Consider the following 24,611-nt stretch of genomic DNA (forward strand, 5'->3'; position numbering starts at 1 on the left):
AGAGATTAGATGGCTTGGGCTAGTCACATGAGATCATTTTCTTCCCCTAAAGGTTGCTGGACAAACACTTCCTTCAACAGAAATCTGGAGTAATACTTCATGTTCTGTCGGTTTGGTCTCTGAGACAAACACATACAGGTCCCTCATCAGGCTGTAAGCTGCTGAATTTGGAAGAGAGGATGTAGCAAGATCCCACAGGGACATGGTCTCCACATCACATGATATAACAGAAGACGAGAAATCGAAGTGAGAGTAAGCGTGAGTGCAGGGCGTTGCAGTAGAGGATAACATACTGAAACCTCATGGGAAAAAAAAATTAGGAGATGTAAAGGTGTTCAACATTTTTGTAATGTTGTTGTATTTATTTATTTTTGTATTGTTTCTTTTTGGGTGGGGTGCAAGCTGAAACAAAAATTTCATGGAAAGAATTTTTGCATTTTTTGTTCATTGCCAATTTAAAGTAATTCTTCACCCAACAAACTGAAAGGGTAACAATAGATTTTGACAAGGCAGAAGGCAGAAGACATGTATGTAGCCTTAATGACGACTATTTCTGATATGTATTTAGCACAACATAAGAGGAATGCTGTGTAACTTTTAACCATCGGACAACTGAAATCAACAGTAATCAGCAAACCACTATAATAACATTTATATATCTTTTTTAACCTCCATGGGACTTCGGGTAATTTTAGTCAGGAGGTTGAGTTCAAAATAAGGACAATCTTGTTAAAGCAGATAATTAGGAAGCTAATAATAATGGACAACTTGGTTGGCCTTTACAGAGCCCTAACCTCAACCCCCAAAATCAACTCTGGGCTGAACTGAGTAGCCGACCACGAGGCAGGTCAGAGCCTAAACTCAAAATCTTGACAAGAAACTTTCAGAGCGGTGGCTGTTAAATATGCAGCATATTAAAGTCCCTGATGGTTATGGTGATGAATGTTTTGGCTCACAGTCAGATGTGTGTAATGTTCTAGTTCCCACATAGATACGGCCTTGTAGCGTAATGGAATATAGCATCAATTTTAGTATCTCTCATGATGATGAAGCAAAAAAAATAAAAAAGACATAGTGACAGAACAAATATTACCACATATGGGTCCTTCATCCGAGCGGTCTGGACAGTCCACTTTGCCATTGCAGATTTTATCAGGGGTGAGGCAGACAGAGGTGTCGTTGGCACAAGGGTACTTGGGTGGTTTGCAGACAGCAGACTCACAAGACTCTTCATCTGAGCGGTCCTCACAGTCAATGTCCCCATCACACACCCAGCTCTTTGTGATACATTTGCCTGTAGAGAATGAGATGTGGGGACATTCACTTTTTAAAATCAAGATACTGAGAAAGAAAACGTCAAAGTTTTGCTGCTAGGCATACAAAGCAGAATCGATGTAATAAGTGACCCTATGATTCTTGCCTTAACTTCAACTACAAATGAATTTAATATTCTCAATTTGTGTTGAATAAATTCGCAATAGCTCAGTTGCTACATTATCTTTGGTATAAACTTTAGAAAGTAAATCAACACCAAACTATATCCACACTCTGTGCTAAATGTCTAACTTGATGAAAAAATCCACAAAGGATCAATATTCCTTTCGCTGAGACATACACTGGAGTATAATTTGGAAATCTCTCACTGTGCAGCCTAGAAAGAGAGCGGAGAGAGGTGGGAGCACTGAGAGGGGTGAGGAAGAAAACAATCTTGATGTCAGGATGTCTCCTTTTTGCACACAGGTGAAGCTGAGGTCAGAGCATATTCCATTTTGCTGTTTTTCCATCAAAGCTCCATGATGGGGTTTTGACATCCCACTGGCTTGTGCTTTGTGCTGGACCAGTGGGGGGGGCTGAAGTGACAGGTGTTACTGTGCTGATTCTCTGTGTGTTTAGATTTCTCTCTGTAAGTTATGAACATGTACAGTCACGTGGCACTTTATGTTTGACTTTTGTCACGTTTGCAATTCCACATGTGAAAATTAATGATGTTCCTCTTGCATAAAATATGAATGACACTGGAGCAAAATATGTTCTATCTTAAGTGCCATCACAATGTGTGTGTTTGTGGTAATGCAAATAGTCTAGGAGGTTAATCATTTGTGTAAGTGAATAATTCAATATTCATGTTAGCAATTTCACCTTGAGTGACACAGAAAATCCCACAATTTCAACCTGATGGGTTTTATCAGTGAAAGTGGCTGTAGAAAGCAAAGTAGATGGGGATGAAGATACTTCATCCCCATCTACCCCAAACTTGACTTTATTCTTGGAGTCTGACTCACAAAAAGGATGGACTACAAACCAGGTTGGCTAATCAAGCGTAACGATAACAATAATTTTGTATAAAATATTTTGTATGTTCTATCAGAATATGAGGAAAGCTCAAACATCATACATGTACTCTTTGATTTCACTGAAATGTAACATTTCTGCATTTATTAGGTGTGATTGCCTGATTACAGAGACAAGAAAGCATGGAAGGAGGGTTCATAAAACGGGTACCCAACATGTGTAATGGATTTGATGTGTTATTTTCTGTGTTAATCATACTAAAAATAAGATACAATATTAAAAATGTCTCCCTGTTAACAAGTAAAGTCTTTGACCGCACATATTTTAAATAAAACAAATGAAGTTGTTGGTTGTTGTGATTTTTTATCTCCAAAGTAAGAATTAACACTCTCCTCATTTCAGAAACTCAGTGAGATCCTACACCCATTATAACAAGAGGGAACTTTATGACTTCAGCTATCAGGACCCGAAAGTTTCAACCACATTTACCTTTCACCAAACCATTACTCTTGTGGTGTTGTTTCTGACCACCTGGAGCAAGAATTCAATATTTAGAAGAAACATGTTAAATGTAACAGAAGGCTTCAGACTGTGAAAAAAGATTGATCCTCTATGGGATCCCAACATAGACTGACTCTTAGAAATGTCCATAAAAAAGGAAATAGAATGATTATGCAAAGATGCTTATTTTAATAAATGTACACACGTCAAAATCAGAAACCTGGATTGATTTTCAGAATGGCTATAGGTACAAGTTCTAAAGCTATATCAATTATAATTAACTTCAACAATGATTATTTGGTGGCAAATGTGAGAGAAGCCAAATATTTAAAGGTTGGAACTAAGTGACAACCTTTAAATATTTTAGCCTTTTTGTATGAACAAGTTAATCAAGGACATAGATATGGTACAATGGGAAAAGTGTGTTCCATTAATAATGTGGTTCAAGTACTTGAACTTTTTACTAGAGTTGGCTGATAGAAATGGGAAGTTCACAGAAAGAGACAGAGATGCTTTCTGGCCTGATGACAAACTAAAGTCCTTGATGGACCAGAGGGATAAAAAAAAAAAGTCGGTTCCAATTTGGTCTGCTGTTACAAATGATTGAAAGTTATCCTGTTCACTTAGAAACTTGGTGACAAAGCTGCTTTGAAATGCAGCCAGTTTAGCCGGTGTGAATGAGTTGAATCTTCTACTTGAAAATGAAATCACGTGATTTTGGATTAGGTAACCAAGAATAAGATGGCAAAATGTAATATAAGCACAGAATGATGGATTCATTATGTATCTCTAATCAAACTAAATCATCTGTGAAGAGGAAGTTAATCAATGGGTCACCATCGATGTGAAACTTTAATAGAAAAGGCTTTTAGAACAATACTTGGAAGAGAGGAGAGAAGCATTGATAAGGAGGTATCCTGTCTGTCTTCAGTAATAATCATTTACAGGTCAGATAAGCCTTCGTATCGTTGCATCTTAAATCAACAATTTGGTCAGTACAGCAAATAAATGCACAAACAGGCTTAAATGTGTGCAAACTGGAGACATAAGAACCAAGTTCAATTATAGATCAATAAAGCCTAATATACTGTATATACTAGACGTTTTTAATTTGGCATAGGTTTCACCTGAGTTTCATATCTGTGTTTTTTTTAATCAGTGAAATTTCAAAAGGAAATACACCCCTCTCCTTTTCATCCATCCGAACTGTTTAAAAACAGTTTTGAATATTGTTCGAGAGGGCACTCTGTTCTTCTAGAGAGGACAGAATGAACTGCACCAGTGCACAGGGGGGTGACACTGCAGTATTACTGTGAATAATAATTGTGTGGTCTAACCAACCCCTTTACTACGCAGCGTTGCTTCCATTCTTGATAATACTGTCAAGGGATGAGCGGGGAACTGTGGAGCTAAAGACAAAGAGAAACGGAGTCTTTGTCTGACCTTCTCCTTTCATCTGCTAAAAGAAGGTGAAATCTAACTTTGAGGAACTTGGGAGTTCAAACAGGCCATTTCAATGGTTTGTCCTAATTGGTTGAAAAAGTGCATAACGCATGCACTGCTGAGGAGTAGAGAGTGGTTTAAGCCTTCAGAGGCTGTCAGAGAGGGAAGCCTTCATGAAAGGGAAGAGAGCCATTTGGCAGCATCCTTTGTATGTGATACACAAAAACAAATGTTAATATAATGACTGAGATACTCTCCTCCTTTCTTAAAACAGAAACAAAAAGTCTGGAGGCACAGGGATCTTATGTTTAGCCTTTGTTGAAAATATTTAGTTTGTTACAGATTTGAATGTGAAGGTTAAGTATTAAGAAAGATCTAAAAGATAAAGTGCATTTTCAGATTAGAAATAGATCAAACTTCTATGATCACACTACATGAAAAACCTAGATCACAGTTGTGTCATGTATGTTTATGTAGGTAGATTGAAATATATAGTTCTCTGTATGTACTTAAACGGTGCATGTTATGAATGTCTGTGTTCTTCAGAGGATATTTATATGTTGATTTATCTTAAGGATAGTATGCTACTTTAATAATGTATATTTCTATGTTTGTCTTTGGTACCTGATTAGAAAATGATGAATTTCAGCTGTCTTGGGTCACGTATGTATGTGTACTTAAAATGGCAACTCACAAAAACACTTCCAAGTCTGAGGACGAGCATGTTGGCTCGATGCGTCACTTGTCAATAAATACTTCAAAAATAGGAGCTCCTTGGTGTGCAGATTGGCGTTGCTTCTTTATATAAACTCCAAACTATGAAATTTAAAAATCATGATTGTTTTGATGACATTTAACATTCCATGATGTAAACCCCACACAGAGTTCCAAGAATAGGATAACCTGTTCTGTTATATGTATATTCACATAAATGATATGCAATAGTCAATAATCAAGGCAGCTGATTTAGTTCTCTCTCTGTCACTGTGTGTTATCGTCCTTCACGCTCTAATAAGTTCAGCCAAGCTGCCATGGAATTACACTATAACGTTTATCTCAGATGAATGATGCAAGCTCTACTTACTCAAGTCAAATGCCTCAGGATCAGATTTTACACCACGGACCAACCAAAATTATCTGTGACTGATGACTAATGAAGTGTATAAATCAACACTACAACAGCGTTTACGTGTGTCAGACTTCATCTGAATCTTTTGGAAGATGTTTTAGAGATGTTTAGAGGTGGGGGGGCTGCCCTCTTTTTGCTAAGTTCTACATAGAAATGGATGTTGTGGGGCACTGGTGGCACAGTGGTTAGTGTGCACGCCCCATATATGGAGGCTCAATGCGGGCGGCCCGGGTTCGAATCTAACCTGTGGCTCCTTTCCCGCAAGTCATTCCCCACTCTCTCTCCCTGATTTCCATCCATCTATCCACTTTCCTATCTCTCAAATAAAGGCACAAAAAAACCAGAAATCTTTAAAAAAAAAGAAAAATGGATGTTGTCACTGTACGTATATATTTTATTGTGACCTTGGTTTGTTGTACACTACCTGTATCTTTGCAGGTAAACTTGGCTTTGGGGTCGCACATCCTTTTGGTGCCCTCACAATCTTTCTCATCACTCCCATCCTCACAGTCCTTGTCTCCGTCACATCTCCAGCGTTCTGGGATGCAGGTCCCGTCTGTGACGCAGTGGAATTCCTCTCCACTGCACTCGATCACAGATGGCAGCACTGAAACAACAGGCATTCAACAATTACTGTTGCACAGATCCACTACACTCTGTCATGGGCACAGGCACAGGAGTATTCAACTGTTATTTCACAAGACATCTTTTACTGTTTACAAACTTTTATCTTTCCTCGGAGGGCACTTGGCAGCAATAACAGGTCACTTAGATCGAAAGGGAAGGGAAGTTATTAGACTTCAGTGTCTAAGATGTTTCTGTCTTGTCTAATGACTGAGGTCACTTTATCTTTGTACTGCAACCGTTCACATCAAATAAACAAAACTGGTTACACCACGGCAATGTTCTGTGGGTGTTGCATGGCTGAACAGACCTATTGATACATAAGAGCTGAAACGGCGGCCATACAAAGAAGTTTTTAAACCAAATAACATCAAGCAAAGTAGGATGACATCAAACAGGTTCTTCATCCTTGTGTGTGCTACATTAAAACATTTTCAGCAGATTAAAAAATAAATCAATATGCATTAGTTCAAATCATGACATGGTGAATTGAGTGTAGAGAACAGCCTGAATCTGATTAACCATTCGCTTATCACGTAAAAGTCAAGCCCAAACAAGATTTCTCTTAAAGCCAGGGCAAAGCGAGACAGATTCAATCCCCTGAGGGGTAAGCAGAAGCAGACACGGGGGAGAGGAGAAGCCTGCGGTTCCCGTCAGGAAACAGTTTGATGAATAGTCTGCACATTCTAGTGACAAGCAAGTCAGCTGTGAGTTTCTAGGAGCTTGCATGAGGTGTGTGTGGTAATTAGATTAAATGATTCAACTCCTGACGGTAAAATTCCCCCAGACCAGAGACCAAATACGATTAGTGACACGTGAGTGTGAGACAAAGTTATTCGACTGAAGCTGGTAAATTATTTACAATGTAATAACAACATTTACATTTAAGCATTGATTTGAATTAAACAGAGGATAGCTACTCTTTCAGAAAGTAAAAAAAGAAAACATACAATATCCGCTTTAAGGTCGGTCTTTCAATGAAAAAAAAAACAAAAAAACAAGCAATGACTTAATAAAGGTCTTTACAAATACATTGCGTTCCAGAATTTGTATGTAAAATATGCTTTAAACAGAGCTTATCTTTTGCTGGAGGTTTTTTTTTTTATCTTTTTCTTTTTTGTTATCGTTTTCAAAACTTCACAGCATTCAAAAGGTAATGCTTACATGCTGATCCACCTCTGCAGGTCGTGTTCTCATCGCTGTAGTCTCCACAGTCATTATCACCATCACAGGCCCAGTGGTCTGGGATACAGCGGCCACTTGTGCACTGGAACTGGGTGTTGGAGCAGGACTGGATGCAGCCCACTTCATCACTGCGATCTCCACAATCATCCTCTGCACACAATAAAAACATTTTTTTAAAAACTGATGCAAAGCTGTACACTTACACACAGATGTGTCCTCGCTGTGAGATGATGTTGTTGTTGTCGTTTAGTGAATTAATGGTTGAGCATCTCTTGTAATGAGTATTTCCCCAAAAATATCTCCCTTACCTGAGTCACAATGCCACTGCATATTGATGCATCGTCCATTGGAGCAGCTGAACTGGGTCAGGGGCTCACAGGTGGGAAAGGCTGAAAGGTGTGTTGATAGGTACACAAATCAAATGTCAAATGAAATGCCAGTCCAATTAAACACGACTGCACTGTAATTCTACACATTGATTGGATACTTGAAACTGCTTCAACATCATGGAGTGAGTTTAATGTTTAGAAGTACAGTCTTCATGTTATTCCAATTTGATCAACTGATACACAAGTCATATATCTAAAGTGTCATGTAACTGCGGTTGAGACTGAATCAAGATCTTCTCATTCACAGAGCATTTTTCTAATGAAAACCTAGAATAGATGCTATAACATGCTGTTGTAAGCTTTAAAGGCTTGGGATAAAAAAAAACAAGGGATGCGGTATTTGAAACTAAGCATTAAGAATATATATTCGGTATGCTTCTCCAAGTAGGTGTTAAAGAAGAGGCGGCCTTGGGCGGTAGGGGAAAGTAAAAGTTGAAAGTTAACTGACAATATTTTTCTTGATTAATGCTTTATACTCATTGAGGCGCTGCATAGCCATGTTTTATCCTATACTGGATCTGTTTTCACTCATTCTCTCTCCAGTTATGACTCCAATCATCAACCTCTTACTTTTTATGGAACTGTTTTAAAATAACCTGTTTTGTTTCTCCACTCTCACACCTTCCTATTAAACACCAGTCACGTATTTATCATTACAGTAGGCCTTGTAAAGGAACTAAACTTGAGAATTTAAGCTGGAGATACCAAATCAATGACCCCCCTCTCGAGTCAGTCAAATGCTTATCCAGCATCCATGACTGCAATTCATGAGCTTTAATGGTCTAGTTATATAATCAATATTGTCTACCAGTGCTGCAGTAACTATAGAATACAGATTTGACGGAGTTTTGTGCATCAATAACGTTGTCTGGATTTAAATTCTCATTCCTGTCAGATACCATTCTTGTTTCCTATTTTGAGATACTATATATACAGCACCTTTCAAATACCCTAACTGAAAGCCTGAAGCTTTATTGACTTCAGTAAAAAATGCAAGTCAATGAATTGAATTGTTGGCATCTGCTGCTGCTGTCTGAAATACCTCTGACGCTTTCGAGGAGACATACAGTATCTTTATCAGACAAGTGTCTTCTATATTTCCCACAAATATGCTCGGTCTCAGTGACGCTACATGACTGGCTGGAATTTAACATTCATTAAAAATGAAGCACGAACATCCATAAATAATGAAGGTTTCGAGTAAACAGTGAGCCTGGCAAAAAAAAATGGAACGGTGGCATCCATAAATAATGACAGAAGTAAACAGAGAGCCCAATATGAGACACTGTGTGACAACTACTAAACTACTGACAAACAAAATCCAAATTAGCATCAATCTCGAAGGCGGCCACCACTGAGCTTCAGGTGTTCAAAAAACCCACAGTAGCTGCACTGAAGCTAAGTGAGCTGCCAGAGCTTCACAGTAGAGTGCCTACAGAGAAGTCATGCCTGAGGAAACTCAGACAACAGTATGGGAGAAATATGTTTTGCTGCACAGCTTGATTATGATTGAATGAAGCCGAGCATGAACTTTAATTACTGCTTACACCCTGGCTGTTTGTGAGTGCGTACTGGAGCAGCTTAGGACACACAAAGGGAGGCTGAGGTGAGACAGCACAGTGCAGAGTTTGGCAAACATCAATCACTGTAAAAAGCTGCTTTAATACACAGAGTGATAAGAGGGGATCTTAAACCTTTACGCCTATCTTTTAATTCTATGCCCGTAATTCATCCAGTTCAACCTGCTGCTAAGAAAACATATTTTACAGCTTAAAACGATGTCTGCTTCTGAATAAAAATGCTAAATACATCTTCAAAGCTCAGGCAGATGTGCTGTGCCTTGGTTTTCCTTTTTTTCAATTTATGTTTCCCAAGATTTATCCTGAGCACAGACTGAAACTTTCACCGACAGTGTGTTTAAAACCACTCACACATGACTTAAGGATAGTGAACTCATTACAATTATGAAGTTTAGTCGTCACCATCCCTCCAAGCTGAAGCCATCATACAGGGCATGTCTACATCTTGTTCCAAAGAACTGGGCATTAATATTTCAGCTTCTAAAACGATGATTTTAACTTTGTGTGAGAGACAAGAGCACACTATTCAGCTAGTCACGTAAAAAATGTGCAGTGATTGAGTGTTTGACAAGCTGTCCACCCACCCAACCAGAATATTCTGTATCTTGTGACACAGGGTACATAATTGCAGCTTAAGCTGATGATTTTAAAATTCATAATCTTTCAAGACCTTGGCAGGTGTCAAAATCCTGAATAGTGACATAGTTCCTTAAAGTCAATGAAAATGTCAACCTGATTTAGATCACCAGCTGGGCTACATCAAAGTGTGTAAATGGGAGGCATACTTTTGCTAAACGCATCATGGTACTATAAATGTTTAACCATGATTTGATAGACACATACTCTTGGGAGTTCTTTCACACAATGAGACTGATTGCATTTTGCAAGTTGCAATGTATAAACCATCGTTCTTTTAAGGTAATGGCCTTTGCACAACCCAAAAGTGTAATCTGAAGTATCATTCACTTCTAAAACTGAAGAGTCTACAGCCACTACAGGGGATCTCTGAGGGTGTAAATTGTCACAGTATTGCTTAACTATGATGTGAGCATGCTACAAATGAATGATGCAAAAATGTAGTTGTTTTTTTTTGTATCATGTTAATCACTTTAGTTAAGCATTAAGGGGAGGGTTACGTAAGGCGTGCTTTTAAGGACATCAGGTGCAAAGAATTAAACTTTTTTTGTTCTCGTCCATTTTGTCATAACATCTGGAGAACTGCCTCGTTTCTTTTTTGGTTTTTTTCTTTGCTGTCTATTCTTTAGAGGTAAACCTAAAGTCATCTTTGTAAGAGGAACTACAATTGTGTCAACACTTTTCTGGCAAAGGCATCTACATAAATTACAAAGTCCATTTTTAAGTTCCTGAATAAGAAAATAAAATCCCTTCCTGATGCAATAACCATTAACCCTGATCAGCCCTTACACTTCCTCTTCATTAGAACATTGTCATTGTTGCCTTTTAATATACCCCGATTAGAAACACAACTTAAATAACGAAGGAGAACAGGAAGACATTGACCAAAATGGCCTTAGTTGACTCATTCACTGAGCTCGCCTCTTTTACATCCTGGCCAAACAGAGCGACACAAATGGCAGTAGGATTTTAATCCATGTGGAGTGGCATTTGAGTGACATGTGGTAAATAGCAATGTTTGACTCACTGCACGATATTTCATCAGACATATCCCCGCAGTCATCTTCCCGGTCACATCTCCAGGCATTAGGTACACATCGTCCGTTCCTGCAGGAGAACTGGTCAGCCTGACAGGGCTGGGCTGAGAGAGAGGAAATAAGCCAATTAATTTGATCAGTCATGCACAAGTGTTCAACAACTGTAATGATGACTACATCACCAGGATGTTACTGTCCGCCTGCTGGAAACTTTTTATCACTCAATCACACAGTACAGCAGAGAAGGGTCTGAAGGCCGCAGGAAATGTGTTTTTGCTTGATGGGCCGTCATTTACAAACTGCACCACTCTGATGAGTATAGATGGACAGCACAAAAGGGATTTCCTACTGTTGTGGGATACGCATGTCAATCTGATGATGAGGAAACATTCATCATACTCTGGCTAATGCTCATTGATTAATCATCTAAGGAGGACAAAGCTCCTGAGAGGCCAAAATGAACACATGGGAGGCAAAGTGATATACTGTTAGTGTTGCTCGTATACAGTTGTCTCTTGTAGGTACTACAGCTCTTTGATACTCTAGAGTGCTTTCACATAATGAGATTGATTGCACTGTGCAGAGCTGCAAGGTATAATCGTAATGACTGCTTTGACAATCATTGCGATGTCTTGTGTCTTAACACAAGACATCTCTGTTCAAGACGTGGATGTATAAACAGCTTCTGAAGTGGGCAGACTGTTAGAAAAGATGTGAGGGGAAAAGTATTGTACGTCTACTGTTCGGATGAGAAAACTGTTCAGTCTTCATTTAGTGCAGTCCACATAAGCCTGATTGAATTTTGTTAGAAGATAAAATACAAAAGAGCCTTTACTAGCTGAACAAAAGTTAGTCCTGAAACCGCAATATGCTGTTCTGATACTTCAATTTCAGAAAATTACACAGTGTTCATTCATTGACTACCTGATGTTTTGAGGCAACATATCTGATGAAATCAATCAGTTTGCACAGTAGTACCACAGATAATGTCTTACAGATTTTGTCAATTTCTGAAATGACAGGAAGCTATCCTTTAAAACCTGCTGATTTAACTGTAATATGACCAAACAGCAGCCAAAGCTACACTTAATCCCAGAATAAATGAATGTAGCACAGCACGTACCCATGCATGTGGTGTTGGCTTCATCCTCATTGTTACCACAGTCATTCGTTCCATCACAGAGCCATCTTTTGGGAATGCAGCGATTGTTGCTGCATTTGAACTGATCAACAGGACAGGTGTGATTATCTAGAGTTCAAACAGGAAAAGAAGTCACTCAGTGATCCTGCAGATAAATGGAAAACATTCAAAGCTAGAAAATAAAAACATGAGAAATTATGATCACAGCCTTAACAGCCTTATTATATACCGTATTTCAACTCTGTCTTTTATAATAACAGCTTAGGTAATCACAATGCTGTCCCTTTGGATGGACCACAACAAGGCAGAGTGAGGCTTATAAATGCGTTCTCTTCGTTACAGAGTGAGTGAGAGAGTCGATTGTTCAATTCAAGTGGAACAGTTTTTTTCCTTTGGTCTGTGCTGTGTCAAAATGATTCGCCCCATACAATCCTCAATTAAATCCTCAGGGGACTTTTGAAGCAGTTCCACTTACTGACTGTTGCTCAAACCAAAATAATTGCACACTTACAATGGTACGTCTTGCTGATCTTAAATACTGTTACCTGAGAACTAAAAAGTCTTGAATTTGACATTTGTCCTCAGTTTAGTACAATGACCATACACGGCCAAGCCAAGGAAAATAAAGTTTTACACACTTTATTCGGGCTATGACCTCTCTCATAACTGTGGATATGAATAAGAGCTTACATTTTCTTATACAGTACACTCACAGCCTCCGAAGGTGATTTCATTGAGTCCTCAGCTCAACTAATCTTGCTGATGGACCAGCAAGCGGGGTCATGAACCATAAAAGAGAATGTTTTAAAGCAGACTCTCACTCAGGATCCTTATTGATGGTTTGTCCCTAAATTGAGGGCAATGTAGTCCCCACAATATTTTTTACAGTGCCTAAAGTATGTTTTTATGAGGTTGTACTGCCTTGACTCTTAAGCCAATTTCAGTATCTTAGCTCAAAAGTATACTTCACCGGAACAACCAAGCTTATTATTAACTAACAACCCCTTTATGCAGCTGCCAACCGCATTTATCCATTTTCAAAGTCAACACTATGCTCCTCTTACGCACTAAAAAGAAATCAAGTTTGTGAACTGTTTAAATATATTTCGTCCCAGGAGAGCAGGTAATTGATTTTATAGTTCTGATATTTCGGGCGGAGGATTAGATTATGTGTGCTAGCCGTCAGAGAGAAAAGCGTCTTACAGGGTGTTTATCCGACTGATTTGTGAGGAGCCAAACAACTTCAGCAGGAGCATAAGGGAAGAAAGCAGTGGGGAGGAGGAACACTTTTTACCTCTAGTTTAGTGACATTTAGGAACATGGAAGATGTCAGGCAGAGAGAGTCAGCCTTTAAAAAGCCTTGCTAGTCTTGCCATATGTGTGGTTGTGAATGTAAGTTCATCAAAATGTAATATTTAAGCACAATGAATTTGTTGTGTGAATACAGTGAGTTGGTCTGCACTGCAGACACATTTTTAGATCCTCACAGCAGCTGTGGCTCTCCTCATCACTTCCATCCAGACAGTCATCATCTCCATCGCATTTCCACAAAGCCCGTATGCAGCGATGATTATGGCACTGGAACTCATCATTTTTACATCGCTGAGGCTCTAAACCGCCGGCTGACGCTTCTGGGAGAAACAAAATCAACAGGAGACTTCCTATAAATAATGTCTTTAGGAGAAATATTGGCATAGCTATAATGGCAGAAAAAACAAGTTAATAATGTCTCATGACCCTGTGAGTTACCATTGGGAGTTGGATTATATTCCTGGCCGCCCACAGGGATGATTTTCAATCTGTTTTTATTTGTTTGAAATCACATTTGCATATGAACAGATAAGGGGGTTATATCTTATCTTTGTCCCATAGGATAACGCCAGGTTTACATTACACTGGGAAAAGATGATCTTATGCCTCGTACTTTGTCTGATTCATTACATCCTCCTACCTGCACAGGTGACATTGTTCTTCTCCAGGAGCTGGTTGTCAGCGCAGGCACACACTCTGCCCCCTGGGATGGCAAGGCAGAGGGTACTACAGCCCCCATAATTCAAACTGCATGCATTTTCACCTGGAGAAAAAGATCACAAATGAGGTGTCTTGCTCATTCAAAGCCACATTTTCTCAAGTCAACCTTAAGTGAAAATGGGTTTGTGTTTCCTTTCTACAGTGAACAGCAGAGGTTCATTGGTCAATATAATCCCTGCTAAAATAACTCATCTCACTGATATCAAACGTATCTTGAAGAGATAAGACAGATGTTTGCCACATGTTCTATAACTTCATGTCAAATGAATTATTGGGAACATGTTAAGTTACAGACATTTGACATTTTTATTCCTCTTGGAGAAATAATTCATCTTCCCAGACAAAGCAGACATTATAAACACACATATATAGTTAAAGACACCTTGTCACTTTCATTTGATAGTGAGCCCAAAGGCAGTGCCTGAGCCTATGAGATAAAGCTTTTGGTTTTGTACGAGCCAATCATTAATATTCTGACAACTGGATAGTCAATTAATCTATCCAGTGACATGAACAATACAGAAATGTCCATCCAGAATACTCTGTTAGGTGGCACTATGCTGTGGATGCTGTAGTAGACTATAAGGGTCAATACAGCTCTCTCCTGTCACAGCATGAATCCATCATCATTTGTAAGAGAATTGAGCAAACCCCTCCAAACCTTGGTAACCTTATTTAACTTTACTCGGAGCCCCAAGTGATTTTAGTGTCGCTGTCAGTGTTGATCTATGTGCCGGATAACACCGTGAAATGTGACACAAGCAGGCATACATGTAAAGCCTCTCGTGTTTTTATCACATTTAGTCCTCTCTATTAAATACAAGTGTACAGGGGATACAAAGACCGCGACACACAGCACAGAGTGGTTCTCTTTTCAGGGCAAAATAGCCACTATTTCTGGAAGGAGAGATATGGTTCACTGGATGAGGAGTGCATGAAAGAAAGGCGGCCAACCTTGCTGACTCTGTGCGTCATAGACGCGCAGGCCAAATAGTGGTGGCCTCTCACTCCGCAGCAGAGTGACATCGCCGGTGGACAAGTCCAGCTGGAAGACAGAAGCATTCATGTACTCCGTCCAAAAGATGAAATTACGATAATGAGAGATTCCGAATGGATGGTTCAGCTCTTTTCCATTGTACACCACCTGCAACATGAAGCAAACATGCAGTGTAATCAAAAGATTAGAAGAGCCATGGAAAGACACCAGCGGCAACAAAAGGAATCAATCATCTCAAACAGGGTTCTTGCTGTTTGAATATGGAATTAGAAATGATTTGATCACAGTATATGATGAATGTGATTCAATTTCGTTGCACAAATTTATTCATACGTGGCTGTATGCCTATGATAATGTTTGCTAGAATTTTGGCATTGATTAAATAGCATTTGCAAATAATTCATTAGCTTAATATGCCAGTACAACTAGAGTCGACAGGAGCAATTTGGGATGAAGGGCTGTCTTGTTTGGCAGTTGTTGTGAGAAGAGGAGCAGTTTCAATCATCTCACTGTTTTGCACATTAACATTATATCAATTCTAAAATTGAGAAATCAGCATTGGACAGTTGGACCCTGAAATAATCAGACATTATTGATCTGAAACCAAATAATTCAGCCACTCATAAAACATCAAACAAAGGTGGCAATGATATGGACTACAATTACTGCCTTCTGGTTTTATACACAACCAGTCAAGCTCAACTCTACATTCTTCCATAGGAAATTGTCCCATAATAGATCCTCATTGTTCTACAGGACGGGTTAAAAACAAATAACAGGGGCACCAGTGCCCTGGGTTAGTTTGTGCATCCCATGTACAGATACTACAGTCCTACAGGAAACCCAGGTTTGAATCCGACCCGTGGCTCCTTTGTCGCATGTCAATACCCACTCCCTGTTGCCTGTTTTCCGACACTATCCATAACCTCAGCCCTTTAAAAGTCTTTAAAAAAATCAGACCTGATTTAGTTCATTCTAGGTATTGCAGAAATACTATCTTCACAAGAATGAGAAACACATGAGGTAACAATGATTTTGGAACCCTCAAGTCTTGATTTGAAGAACGCATTTTGGCGAAATTTCAAGATATTACCCCCAGGAGTTCCTGAGGTTTCTCTTTAACAAAGGGGGTGTGAAATATGGTAAAAAAAATAGATTGTTCAAGATATTTTGATGTCACAATGAAGTTAACTGTTGACCCACGGGTGTAAAATGTCTCATTTAATTATTTGATCTTATTCATGCATAATTGTGTTCTAACAAGTGCATGTACTTTGAAGTTATGGCTGAAAATTATTTTTAAAAGGAAGAGAGTGACAGTTGACCTTTAACCACTAAAAATGAATCCTTGTATCTTAAGAGTAAAAGTGGCATTTGGGCTTTTTGGCGATAATGTAGTCTCTCTGGATATTTCTGAGACATTGCATTTACAAAAATGGGAGAAATTAAAAAAAACACAAAACCTATTATTCTGTCACTAGTGAGCAGTCATCATAAATAAGCAGTGTTGGGGAGTAACGGACTACATGTACCGAAGTTACGTATTCAGAATACAAATTATGAGTAACTGTATTCCGTTACAGTTCCAATTTAAATAGATGATATTCACAATACAGTTACATGGTTGAAATCAACGGATTACATGAGAGTACTTCTCTGTTTCACGAAAAGGGAAAATTGGCCAATATTGCTCTTTTTTAACCAAGCAAAACATATTAATTATAAGCAGCAAATTATAATATATTGCACTTTCAGGGAGACTTGGGCCTTTCACATTCGGCCAGTTGGAACAGAAGATCACACCAGAATAGGCCTGTTTAGTAAGCAGGATGTGATTGCAACACACTTATAAAATGCAATTCAATGTTGTTTTTAATCCAAGTATTCAGAATACGTTACTCAGATTGAGTAATGTTACGGAATACGTTACAGATTACATTTTAGGGCATGTATTCTGTATTTTGTAACAGAATACATTTTAAAAGTATCCTTCCCAACAATGTAAATAAGTATACCGTCTTAAAGTTAAACTATTCTCAATAGTAGAATAAGTTGCAGGTTTCTCATCAAATGACCAATTCAACAAAAAGATGTTACCAAATAAATTTTTTTAAATATATTTTGCAGGTTTGCAATTTCAAAATGAACGCAATATACAGACATGCGATCATATATATCCCATCACTTTATCAACGTCAAAACAGGCATCAAACAAACAACAGACTATGTGGAAATTGTTGGGATGTGAAACTTCTGCAAATAATTGATAACTAAAATGATGGGTAGAAATTTAAGATCATTTGATTTCCATGTATTGAAACTCACCATTCTTCCAGTCCCATTGAGTTGGATCTTCTCGATGTGATCGTAGTAGGCGTCACACCAGTACATGGTACTGGTGCTGTGATCCAGAGTCAGACCATTTGGCCACAGCATGTTGGAGGTGACAAAAATGCGTCTGTTGGATCCGTCCATCCAGGCTTTCTCTATCCGGCCTATGCTGTCATTGACTTCATCCTCTTCCCAATCTGTCCAGTACATCCAGCTAAAAACATGCAGATAAAAAGAAAAAATGATTGCACCAATACCCTGTATCAAAAGATTACTCTGGTTCAGGGGAGTAAATCGTACTCATATCGAGATGAACACTGATCGTATCCCGCATTTAAAGAAAGACAGTTTATTTCAGCCTCATGCTCCTCATTCATCCCTTCCCTCACTTCTTGACACGCTGATGTTAGATGGATGTACTTGTCGTTCCCGTCATCAGCCTCTTGCTTTGATTTATCAATCAGAGCACATGTGACAGCATGTTTGGGCAGACTTCTCTCAGAATGATGTACTCATAGCACAGTGGAATTTACAATGCAGGTTCTGTTTTGTACGCCCATGGGAGGGCATGACTGTTCTCCCCACTGAATCTTTTACAAGCGGCTTTCATTCATACATGGAACATTAAAGACAATACATCCTGCACTACCAAGCACGAGAATATACCCTTTCATTCAGAAAATAGGTTTTCACATCATGATTCGAGTGTTCCCAGTTGAAATGGAAATAAACTGGAGACCAGATTTCCAATATGTAAAACCAAATAATCACATACCCTTGTAGCCAGAGGCAGGTGCATTGTACCCAAAGAAAGTATAGCGCTTTCTGAAAGCCTTATAATGCTTGACTGCACATCAAGGCAAAGTCCTTTATTCCACTCCAAAAAAAAGTTTACGGTGTATCAGGTGTATGCTAAGAATGCAACTCTCAATGGACCTATGGTATTTGAAACATGATTGGGTCAACGATTTGACGTGATCTGTTCTCTAGTAACAATGCCCAGGAGATTTGCTCTGTTTGAGTGCTGCTGACTGAGCCATGTGGCCCCTGTTTCTCATCAATGATAGAGGGCTGGCTAAGGGAAGATGAAACAGAATAGGATATGGAGGTGAATGAAGACTCCCTCTGTGTTGAAGTCGTTTTTTACAGCCCGATGAATTATTCAGCAAGTCTCCACACTCGCATGTAGACACACACACACACACACACACACACACATGCCCATACACATAGAAACCCATAGTGAGACAGACTGATGGATGCAATGTTTGCATTGTCATATTAAGAAAATAAGAATACACGTCTTTTCAATTGACTAAAATATCATCGTCAAAACAGAATATTATCCCATCCAACATTTTCATTCAGAGCTTCAACAATCAGTTAATAAATCTATTACTTTAAAATAGTTTAAATGGAGTTTGGAGTTTGTTAGATAACCTAGGTCATTCAAAGACATGCACTTGGTTACTGGCTACGTTTGATGTGAACCCTTAGAAACTGGATGATGTTCAAATGACTTAACAATTTAAGATGTCTTTATTAAACTAATCAGTACAATTAATGACATTAAAATAACTGTTAGTTGCATGTTTATGTTCATGAAATGCAGGCTGGCACATTATTTTCAGAGGTTTTTTTGCGTGTCGTCAATAAACAAATGTGATTTAAAAAGTCAATGGTAAAAAAAAAACAAAGAAAAACATGAACAGCAATGTGGTTTAGCATATCCAGTAAAACCACATAACAATGCATAGAGATGTATGAAAATGTCTATATACGTCAAAAGAGTGTCATGAAAAAAAGATACAGGCTTCTTAAAGCACATCCCAGAGTCACATCACTCAAGTCGTATACCATTTTTGGGGGGGTTCTAATGTGAATACATGTATGGGATTCCTAATGCAGCAAAGATAGAGAGGTATGCTTCTGTTAAGTCGTCCTTATCATCTCAACACAGACTAGAGGATGCAAATGGAGCAGAAAATAAGGTAGCGAGTATGCAGTACGGAAATCAGCTGGAGAGGTGTATCCACTTTACCTGAAGAGACCCTCCCAGCAGAGCAGATAAAGATCAAAGACTTGCAGCTTTCAGGCTGAATGCTACCTCTGAAGCCCAAAACTAGCTTTCCTAATCATTTGTGCTGCCAGTGGGAGGGGTTGGAGAAAAAGTTATTAATCCTCATACAAAAAAATGACATGATATTCCCCACCCCCAACATTCCTGCCACAGTATTTTTGTCAGGGCTTAAATTCTGAAAAAAAGAAAAAGGCTAGTAGGCTACTTCCTCATTAGTCTGAATCATTTAAGACTGTGTCCTTATCATGGCTGCTTCCATTTCTTTCTTCTTAATCAGAGTAAGCTAATCTTAGAAAAACAAGTGCAAGTTTTGGTTTGGTGTGTGTGCCTATAGCAGCAAAACAGCTTCATAAGGCAAATTGTTGGAGCAATCCTCTTCAGGCATGGAAACTAATCTCTGGGTTTGTTGTGTGTTAATACGATTTTAGCCTTTTAGTGTTAATCCTTAAGATCCTCGAGAAATTCACTGATAATTTGCACATCTCCTCTATACATACAGCAGCATATGTGCTGTCAAGGTCGTTCATATATAACGTTGTACAGGAATGCACAGGAGAAGATGTATGAGGCCAACAGAGAAACGCATGCATTAAAACGCATGAATGTGGCAAACACACTGGTACCTGGAACTGAAGAACTGAAGAACTCTGAAGTTTGGAGAAGAAGATTAACCACCTTTCTCTTTTACCAAAAAAAACCTGACCTGACATATAATCAAATCAGTGTAGAGATGGTTGCTAGATGAGCAGAATATGCAGAAGCAGAATATGTACCATCATTCATCTTCTTTCCTTTGTATGTAAGATTAACTGATTCCAGAATGTAACAAGGTGCAGGACCTGACAGTAATTGCCTTTCTTTGTAATACAGGTGAGCTTGAGTACGATCATATCAAGACTTAAAGCAAAAATCTCCAAACCCCATCAGGAGATGTGATTAAAAAAAATAAAAAAAAACATTTTTCTCGGTAGATTTCAGCAGGTTCATATTCCACAAGTATAACACCTTGCTTATCCAAGAGTATGCAGCATGACAATGTTGAGCCACCCCTATTCACCTACAGCCCAAAGCTAGTATATAATAACTTTTACCTTTACTCCTACTCGTGAATTATTTCTTTGCACCTGTTACAAACATATTCTGATACGAGCTGCTGCTGGCAAAATGATTTCTTTTTCAGGCCTGTGTGTCTCCATTATAAAAACACAATTCACCATGTCTTTCCTGACCTGTTAAGAGGGTCAACCACAATGGCCCGTGGATGTGACATATTGCCTTCCAACAATGTCTTCCTTGTCTGGGAGGCTCTCTCCAGTCGGGCGACGCTGATAGTTTTCCTGTAGCCATCATTGGTCCAATACAAGTTATTTCCAATCCAGTCCACTGAGATTCCTTCAACATTGTCAAGTTCTGTAAAAGAGCCAACAAAACGTATTTTAATAAAAGAAAATGTTGCAGTACAAACTCAAACAGGAATATCTGTTCAATGTAAATAAAACAGGTTAGATTACATTCTGATAAGGTGTCCATGAAGCCACTATGAGATTTTTTATGAAATAATGTTAAAATCCCAAATTTGGCCAACTTATTTTCACACAAGCTACTTTGGTTATAAACACTGTGTGGTAAGAATTGCCTACACATTAATAAAAAAAAAAAACTTATGTAACTTATCATTACAACTGTTTTATCATCAGAAAATTATAATGTTTTTAACAAAGAATTTAGACTCACCATCTTTAAGTATCGTTTCTCGACTGTTTCCATCAATCTTTTGCCGACCAATTAGGAAACTGGTTGTGTCAGCAAAGTAGATATGTCCTGATTCTGCATAGTAGTCAATGGCACGAGGGTTGACCAGGTCCTCGATTGGCACCATATGCTCATCGCTGGATTTGATGTTCATATCAAGGCCTCGGATGACTCCAGGACGGCCCTTACCGTAGAAAAGGAAGAGTTCGCTTTTGGGCTCTACAAGGCAAGAAAGGACAGACCCTCTTTTACTGTTATTGTCATTTAATTGGTCTAATTCATCAGTGCTGATCCCAGCATTAAACCCTCTTACCGGCCACATTGTTCTTATATGTGAGCCAGAGCTAGAGCCATCCATTCACCTTAATAGAGCCAGTAATCAGTGCCAATGACGGTACACTCCACCTTCAATCATGCCTGCTTCAAAGCTGCATTAACACTAGGAGAAGGAAAATACTTGAACAAACAGACAATGGCAATACTTGCCTTGGCTCTTAACATTGTCCCTGATTTCAAAATGTTATGGTGCCTGTGTAGAAAGACAAACAGGGCCCCAGAAAAGTGAGGCAACTCCTCGGCGGCCCACCAGCCGCTCAGGGGGCTGTATGTTCTCGAACCCTTTGGGATCCTCCAGAGAGGCGAGAGGAGGAATGAAGGAGGGCTTCCAGTGAGAGAAGCAGACCTCTCCTCGCACTCAGCACCTACCCAGGAGACTAGGATGCTGGGGGTGAGGACCACACATGCCTCACTTCAATTTATCATTCTGTGAGGGAGAGACCGACTACCCAGGAGACAATTAAGCATTGCAAGAGACCCAGATATCAAACCCCACAGTGACTGCCGTATGAAGAAGCACTACCATTTAGTACCGAATCTCATTATGCTTAGGGAGAGGAAAGCGCGAGCAAGACAGAGATAGCTGGTGTCATCAGAACATCTATGAAGGGGGAATAAATCAAATGTGTCATGCCAGGCCTCCCAATGCTTCGTTACCCCGATCGAAAAGTGGTGGGCCCTCGGATTGTGTCATCAATTTGATCTACTGCTATTATTGTCAACAACACAATGTCCAGCAATTGATCAGACAAGCCAAATGCAGACAAACTTAAAACCTCATTATGACAATAATCAATCAGGCTGGCAACGGGTCGATGGTGGAACGTCACTTTCAAATGGGCCTGTGTCACACAGCACTCATCTACGTCACTGTAGGTCTGCAGCTGAGGCATGTGTATCACACTCTCCTCTTCAAAATGACACATGACCTTTACAGGCACATTTCAATGTAAGAAACAATAATGATGGACCTTATCCCTTTACTGGCACAAGTATATACTGCATATTGATAAAAGAAAAAACATTCAATTGTAATGATGCACAATGTTGCATCTTTTATGTCCAGATGAAAATGTATACTGACTTTTACAGGTCTGCCCGTCAGAGCCCAGGCTGTAGCCAGTACGACAGCGGCAAGATCTGGACTTGTAGCTGCCGCTCAGAAGGCAGATATGGGAACATCCACCCGGCTTTCCATATAAAACCGTTTCACATGCATGACTCCTGACTGTGAACAAAAAGGATCGAGAGATCATTCTACAACACTGAAATATCCTCATTCTTTATCAACACAGACTGTAGTTTGTATGTCACATGATGTAGAAGATTGACACTTACCTATGTTAACCTACTAGAAATGTCCTTTACCTTTTGGCTGAGTGAGTTTGTGGTAAACACTGAGTTTTGCAGCTTTCCCAAGGCTGGCTAGTGTCCTGCTCTCTGCTGTGATGTTGAACCTGTGGATCTGTAGCAGCTCCGCAGAGGAACTCACTTTGGAAGGGTCAGAGTTTGTAGCATAAAGGTAGTCCTCAAACACAGCTAATGCATAAATGTACGACACCTGAAAAACAAGGAGATTCATTAAGTGTTTCTTTATACATCATTCCTGAAGCTAGAAATGAATAAAACCACAAGAGACACGAAAAGTAAACAGAAACACAAGTAAATGAATGAGAGGACTTTTATTTCTAATCATGCAGCAAGCATGAGGGGAGGAGGAGAGGGTGGTAGGGCTGTCTGCACATTTGGCAGCTCACATAGGGTCAAAAGCTGGACTCCATGGGGAGGCCACTGGCCCTGACACCACAGCCTCTATGCTACATTTAGCAGGCTGACACCCACACAAAGCGACATGGCTGGAAGAGTTCTGTTCACAGGAAGTACACATAAGCTCACTGGGTCACACCTTAACATCAGAGGCACCAAGAAACATGCGTCAGAATTAATAAATAAAGAACAAACAAACCACCCAACCGTGTTTCTCTATGGAATTTGGCTTCAGCACTGTACTTTTCCAAGTATTTTGGGGGATTTTTTTGCTTATGTTGTGTTAAAGACAAAAGAGAGAGAAAAGACAAGGCAGAAATAGACCCAGCTTGAATCAAACCTATGTTGCTGTGGTAGAGTCCATTTTTAAGGCATGCACTTAAGTAGATAAACTACTGTTGTGTCCGACTTTCCATTTCAAAACAATCCTACAAAAAACATATTGAATGCACACACTGAACTTGCTTAACCTACAGCATACTGACTAAATATTGTGCCTAAATATACAGGCCAGTTAGTGAATAACCTAATAAGAGGTAATAAATACTAAAAGGGCTGTCCAGTGATTTAGGGACGAGGAATTTAATGAATCTGGGAGGATTGTATTCTTGATTTTCAACAAACCTTTGCTACAGCGGTGCGTAGCAATCCTTATAAAGTCAAGAGGATCTTCCACAAAATTATACCTGAGCATTACTCAATAGTTACAAGGAGTACAGTATTACAGCCGTGTTACATAAATAAGCAGCCTCTGCCGTAAGTGAATTAAATATGTTGTGTCAAGGTGCTTTGAGAGGTCGGAAGGGCTAGTTCAATACATTTACCATTTACTCTTTAACATGTATCCCTGCATATAACAGGAACGCAATCTGTTTTGAAAATGTCATAAAAAATTGCTCTTTACCGCACTGAGAACACTGAGCAAATTTGTTACACCTGAACACTGAATACACTGGCTGAAACAGAAAAGTTTCATTATATACAGACTACAGAAAGAGATGTAGAAAGGAGCAGCATGGCATTTGTTATGCAGATAAAATGAGAGGGAACGTCTTCTGTCTAATGAGGCTGCAAGCAAATGGAGGAGGCAATATTATGCAAAGATCACCTGCATACACAATCAGGTGCTTGAGATGTAGGTGTTTTCTTTCTTCATGAATGGTCTAACATCTAGCCCAAGTCGCTTGAAAGGGACTTTTAATGAATAGTCAAAATCGGCGATGAAAGGCCTCAAAAGTGTACTAGTGCAAAGAGACTATTGATATGCTCATTTGGAGTACAGCCACACATGTGCCTCAATTTCATAAACCATCTATCCTTAATTCAAAAGACCTTTTCTATGTAAATGAAGAGGGAATTA

At 39.2% G+C, this 24,611-nt stretch overlaps 1 protein-coding gene across 1 annotated transcript in view; it reads right to left on the reverse strand.

Moving 5' to 3' along the window:
- Positions 1–24,611, reverse strand: part of lrp1bb (low density lipoprotein receptor-related protein 1Bb) — a 267,014-nt gene that overhangs the window by 106,834 nt on the left and 135,569 nt on the right. The window contains exons 9-22 of the mRNA XM_061053736.1: positions 22,853–23,045; positions 22,569–22,712; positions 21,131–21,367; positions 20,626–20,806; positions 17,311–17,530; positions 14,943–15,132; positions 13,909–14,031; positions 13,445–13,588; positions 11,940–12,065; positions 10,807–10,920; positions 7,483–7,563; positions 7,154–7,324; positions 5,790–5,972; positions 1,094–1,294 (exon numbers count right to left, since the gene is read on the reverse strand). Coding sequence (XP_060909719.1) covers positions 1,094–1,294; positions 5,790–5,972; positions 7,154–7,324; positions 7,483–7,563; positions 10,807–10,920; positions 11,940–12,065; positions 13,445–13,588; positions 13,909–14,031; positions 14,943–15,132; positions 17,311–17,530; positions 20,626–20,806; positions 21,131–21,367; positions 22,569–22,712; positions 22,853–23,045 — 2,308 coding nt within the window. The remainder of the gene's footprint in view (positions 1–1,093; positions 1,295–5,789; positions 5,973–7,153; positions 7,325–7,482; positions 7,564–10,806; positions 10,921–11,939; positions 12,066–13,444; positions 13,589–13,908; positions 14,032–14,942; positions 15,133–17,310; positions 17,531–20,625; positions 20,807–21,130; positions 21,368–22,568; positions 22,713–22,852; positions 23,046–24,611) is intronic.

This window comes from Labrus mixtus, chromosome 13 (assembly GCF_963584025.1).
Source record: "Labrus mixtus chromosome 13, fLabMix1.1, whole genome shotgun sequence".
Lineage (NCBI taxonomy): Eukaryota > Metazoa > Chordata > Actinopteri > Labriformes > Labridae > Labrus > Labrus mixtus.